Source organism: Salvelinus namaycush, chromosome 3 (genome assembly GCF_016432855.1).
Source record: "Salvelinus namaycush isolate Seneca chromosome 3, SaNama_1.0, whole genome shotgun sequence".
In the NCBI taxonomy this organism is placed as follows: domain Eukaryota; kingdom Metazoa; phylum Chordata; class Actinopteri; order Salmoniformes; family Salmonidae; genus Salvelinus; species Salvelinus namaycush.
The window spans coordinates 85219756-85225755 of record NC_052309.1 but is presented as its reverse complement, the minus strand read 5'-3'; the positions used below and the strand labels follow the sequence as shown (position 1 = coordinate 85225755).

At 41.0% G+C, this 6000-nt stretch overlaps 1 protein-coding gene across 1 annotated transcript in view; it reads left to right on the top strand.

Moving 5' to 3' along the window:
• The first annotated feature begins 3961 nt into the window (after positions 1–3961).
• Positions 3962–6000, top strand: part of LOC120044090 (BAH and coiled-coil domain-containing protein 1-like) — a 91672-nt gene continuing 89633 nt past the window's right edge. The window contains exon 1 of the mRNA XM_038988679.1: positions 3962–5390. Within this exon, the coding sequence (XP_038844607.1) occupies positions 3962–5390 (1429 nt within the window). The remainder of the gene's footprint in view (positions 5391–6000) is intronic.

Sequence of the window (6000 nt, the reverse complement as noted above, 5' to 3'; positions counted from 1 at the left end):
TGTGGTGGTAGAGTAGTGTGTAATAATGTGTTGTATTGTAGATATGTTGTGGTAGAGTGTAATAATGTGTTGTATTGTAGATATGTTGTAGTAGAGTAGTGTGTAATAATGTGTTGTATTGTAGATATGTAGTGGTAGAGTAGTGTGTAATAATGTGTTGTATTGTAGATATGTAGTGGTAGAGTAGTGTGTAATAATGTGTTGTATTGTAGATATGTGGTGGTAGAGTAGTGTGTAATAATGTGTTGTATTGTAGATATGTTGTGGTAGAGTAGTGTGTAATAATGTGTTGTGGTAGAGTAGTGTGTAATAATGTGTTGTATTGTAGATATGTTGTGGTAGAGTAGTTATCTAATAATGTGTTGTATTGTAGATATGTTGTGGTAGAGTAGTGTGTAATAATGTGTTGTATTGTAGATATGTTGTGGTAGAGTAGTGGTGTAATAATGTGTTGTATTGTAGATATGTAGTGGTAGAGTAGTGTGTAATAATGTGTTGTATTGTAGATATGTTGTGGTAGAGTAGTGTGTAATAATGTGTTGTATTGTAGATATGTTGTGGTAGAGTAGTGTGTAATAATGTGTTGTATTGTAGATATGTTGTGGTAGAGTAGTGTGTAATAATGTGTTGTATTGTAGATATGTAGTGGTAGAGTAGTGTGTAATAATGTGTTGTATTGTAGATATGTAGTGGTAGAGTAGTGTGTAATAATGTGTTGTATTGTAGATATGTAGTGGTAGAGTAGTGTGTAATAATGTGTTGTATTGTAGATATGTGGTGGTAGAGTAGTGGTGTGATAATGTGTTGTATTGTAGATATGTGGTAGTAGAGTAGTGTGTAATAATGTGTTGTATTGTAGATATGTGGTGGTAGAGTAGTGGTGTGATAATGTGTTGTATTGTAGATATGTGGTGGTAGAGTAGTGGTGTAATAATGTGTTGTATTGTAGATATGTGGTGGTAGAGTAGTGTGTAATAATGTGTTGTATTGTAGATATGTAGTGGTAGAGTAGTGTGTAATAATGTGTTGTATTGTAGATATGTGGTGGTAGAGTAGTGGTGTAATAATGTGTTGTATTGTAGATATGTGGTGGTAGAGTAGTGTGTAATAATGTGTTGTATTGTAGATATGTAGTGGTAGAGTAGTGGTGTAATAATGTGTTGTATTGTAGATATGTAGTGGTAGAGTAGTGTGTAATAATGTGTTGTATTGTAGATATGTAGTGGTAGAGTAATGGTGTAATAATGTGTTGTATTGTAGATATGTAGTGGTAGAGTAGTGTGTAATAATGTGTTGTATTGTAGATATGTAGTGGTAGAGTAGTAGTGTAATAATGTGTTGTATTGTAGATATGTGGTGGTAGAGTAGTGTGTAATAATGTGTTGTATTGTAGATATGTTGTGGTAGAGTAGTGGTGTAATAATGTGTTGTATTGTAGATATGTGGTGGTAGAGTAGTGGTGTAATAATGTGTTGTATTGTAGATATGTGGTGGTAATGTAGTGGTGTGATAATGTGTTGTATTGTAGATATGTAGTGGTAGAGTAGTGTGTAATAATGTGTTGTATTGTAGATATGTGGTGGTAGAGTAGTGGTGTAATAATGTGTTGTATTGTAGATATGTAGTGGTAGAGTAGTGTGTAATAATGTGTTGTATTGTAGATATGTGGTGGTAATGTAGTGGTGTGATAATGTGTTGTATTGTAGATATGTAGTGGTAGAGTAGTGTGTAATAATGTGTTGTATTGTAGATATGTAGTGGTAGAGTAGTGGTGTGATAATGTGTTGTATTGTAGATATGTGGTGGTAATGTAGTGGTGTAATAATGTGTTGTATTGTAGATATGTGGTGGTAGAGTAGTGTGTAATAATGTGTTGTATTGTAGATATGTGGTGGTAGAGTAGTGGTGTAATAATGTGTTGTATTGTAGATATGTGGTGGTAGAGTAGTGTGTAATAATGTGTTGTATTGTAGATATGTGGTGGTAATGTAGTGGTGTGATAATGTGTTGTATTGTAGATATGTAGTGGTAGAGTAGTGTGTAATAATGTGTTGTATTGTAGATATGTGGTGGTAATGTAGTGGTGTGATAATGTGTTGTATTGTAGATATGTAGTGGTAGAGTAGTGTGTAATAATGTGTTGTATTGTAGATATGTAGTGGTAGAGTAGTGGTGTAATAATGTGTTGTATTGTAGATATGTTGTGGTAGTGGTGTAATAATGTGTTGTATTGTAGATATGTAGTGGTAGAGTAGTGTGTAATAATGTGTTGTATTGTAGATATGTAGTGGTAGAGTAGTGTGTAATAATGTGTTGTATTGTAGATATGTGGTGGTAGAGTAGTGGTGTAATAATGTGTTGTATTGTAGATATGTAGTGGTAGAGTAGTGGTGTAATAATGTGTTGTATTGTAGATATGTAGTGGTAGAGTAGTGGTGTGATAATGTGTTGTATTGTAGATATGTGGTGGTAGAGTAGTGTGTAATAATGTGTTGTATTGTAGATATGTTGTGGTAGTGGTGTAATAATGTGTTGTATTGTAGATATGTGGTGGTAGAGTAGTGGTGTGATAATGTGTTGTATTGTAGATATGTAGTGGTAGAGTAGTGGTGTAATAATGTGTTGTATTGTAGATATGTAGTGGTAGAGTAGTGTGTAATAATGTGTTGTATTGTAGATATGTAGTGGTAGAGTAGTGTGTAATAATGTGTTGTATTGTAGATATGTGGTGGTAGAGTAGTGTGTAATAATGTGTTGTATTGTAGATATGTGGTGGTGTAATAATGTGTTGTATTGTAGATATGTAGTGGTGTAATAATGTGTTGTATTGTAGATATGTTGTGGTAGAGTAGTGTGTAATAATGTGTTGTATTGTAGATATGTAGTGGTAGAGTAGTGTGTAATAATGTGTTGTATTGTAGATATGTGGTGGTAGAGTAGTGGTGTAATAATGTGTTGTATTGTAGATGTGTTGTGGTAGTGGTGTGATAATGTGTTGTATTGTAGATATGTGGTGGTAGAGTAGTGTGTAATAATGTGTTTTATTGTAGATATGTGGTGGTGTAATAATGTGTTGTATTGTAGATATGTGGTGGTAGAGTAGTGGTGTAATAATGTGTTGTATTGTAGATATGTGGTGGTAGAGTAGTGGTGTAATAATGTGTTGTATTGTAGATGTGTTGTGGTAGTGGTGTGATAATGTGTTGTATTGTAGATATGTGGTGGTAGAGTAGTGTGTAATAATGTGTTTTATTGTAGATATGTTGTGGTGTAATAATGTGTTGTATTGTAGATATCTGGTGGTAGAGTAGTGGTGTAATAATGTGTTGTATTGTAGATATGTAGTGGTAGAGTAGTGTGTAATAATGTGTTTTATTGTAGATATGTGGTGGTGTAATAATGTGTTGTATTGTAGATATGTGGTGGTAGAGTAGTGGTGTAATAATGTGTTGTATTGTAGATATGTGGTGGTAGAGTAGTGGTGTAATAATGTGTTGTATTGTAGATATGTGGTGGTAGAGTAGTGTGTAATAATGTGTTGTATTGTAGATATGTAGTGGTAGAGTAGTGTGTAATAATGTGTTGTATTGTAGATATGTAGTGGTAGAGTAGTGGTGTAATAATGTGTTGTATTGTAGATGTGTTGTGGTAGTGGTGTAATAATGTGTTGTATTGTAGATATGTGGTGGTAGAGTAGTGTGTAATAATGTGTTGTATTGTAGATATGTAGTGGTAGAGTAGTGGTGTAATAATGTGTTGTATTGTAGATATGTGGTGGTAGAGTAGTGGTGTAATAATGTGTTGTATTGTAGATATGTGGTGGTAGAGTAGTTGTGTAATAATGTGTTGTATTGTAGATATGTGGTAGCAGAGAAAGCAGCTGGCTGTGTTTTAGATGAGAGTGAAGGTAGCAGAGAAAGTCTGCTATCTCAGTGAAGTCTTGACCAGCGCAGCAGGAGACATGGCCCTGTCAACCAACCAGCAGGAGACATGGCCCTGTCAACCAACCAACAGGAGACATGGCCCTGTCAACCAACCAGCAGGAGACATGGCCCTGTCAACCAACCAGCAGGAGACATGGCCCTGTCAACCAACCAGCAGGAGACATGGCCCTGTCAACCAACCAGCAGGAGACATGGCCCTGTCAACCAACCAGCAGGAGACATGGCCCTGTCTACCAACCAGCAGGAGAGATGGCCCTGTCAACCAACCAGCAGGAGAGATGGCCCTGTCAACCAACCAGCAGGAGACATGGCCCTGTCAACCAACCAGCAGGAGACATGGCCCTGTCAACCAACCAGCAGGAGACATGGCCCTGCCAACCAACCAGCAGGAGACATGGCCCTGTCAACCAACCAGCAGGAGATATGGCCCTGTCAACCAACCAGCAGGAGACATGGCCCTGTCAACCAACCAGCAGGAGACATGGCCCTGTCAACCAACCAGCAGGAGACATGGCCCTGTCAACCAACCAGCAGGAGACATGGCCTTGTCAACCAACCAGCAGGAGACATGGCCCTGTCAACCAACCAGCAGGAGATATGGCCCTGTCAACCAACCAGCAGGAGACATGTCCCTGTCAACCAACCAGCAGGAGACATGGCCCTGCCAACCAACCAGCAGGAGACATGGCCTTGTCAACCAACCAGCAGGAGACATGGCCCTGTCAACCAACCAGCAGGAGACATGGCCCTGTCAACCAACCAGCAGGAGACATGGCCCTGTCAACCAACCAGCAGGAGACATGGCCTTGTCAACCAACCAGCAGGAGACATGGCCCTGTCAACCAACCAGCAGGAGATATGGCCCTGTCAACCAACCAGCAGGAGACATGGCCCTGTCAACCAACCAGCAGGAGATATGGCCCTGTCAACCAACCAGCAGGAGACATGGCCCTGTCAACCAACCAGCAGGAGACATGGCCCTGTCAACCAACCAGCAGGAGATATGGCCTTGTCAACCAACCAGCAGGAGATATGGCCCTGTCAACCAACCAGCAGGAGACATGGCCCTGTCAACCAACCAGCAGGAGACATGGCCCTGTCAACCAACCAACAGGAGACATGGCCCTGTCAACCAACCAGCAGGAGACATGGCCCTGTCAACCAACCAGCAGGAGAGATGGCCCTGTCAACCAACCAGCAGGAGATATGGCCCTGTCAACCAACCAACAGGAGAGATGGCCCTGTCAACCAACCAGCAGGAGATATGGCCCTGTCAACCAACCAACAGGAGAGATGGCCCTGTCAACCAACCAGCAGGAGACATGGCCTTGTCAACCAACCAGCAGGAGACATGGCCCTGTCAACCAACCAACAACAGACATGGCCCTGTCAACCAACCAGCAGGAGACATGGCCCTGTCAACCAATCAGCAGGAGACATGGCCTTGTCAACCAACCAGCAGGAGATAGGGCCCTGTCAACCAACCAGCAGGAGACATGGTCCTGTCAACCAACCAGCAGGAGATATGGCCTTGTCAACCAACCAGCAGGAGATATGGCCCTGTCAACCAACCAATAGCAGACATGTCCCTGTCAACCAACCAGCAGGAGAGATGGCCCTGTCAACCAACCATCAGGAGACGTGACAATGAAAGGGCGGGTCAATATGTGTAGACTCTGGAGTGGCAGGATGTACAGTCAGCAGGAGCCAATCAGATCGCCAGGCCAGGGATAATGAGCAGCGCCCTGCTATGAATACTATTAACCTCTGTTCAGGTTTTGACGACCAGTCAGGACATTTATATCGTCCACTAGGCATTTATCTCTTGTTGAGTGACATACAGGCTCAGGATCAGTGGTGGTGGTCATGTCTGCTTACTGAGTGTTGAAAGCCTAATAATATGGTCTGACCTGGGACCAGCTAAAGGGACCTCTACAAGCTTTAGCTTCTCCCCCTCTGTCTAAATATCTATGGATTAGGGCTCTCCTCACCTCATCTTTCTCTCTTCCTGCTGCTTGGCTTGTTATTATCCCTCTCCTTCTCTTCTCCTGGTAGC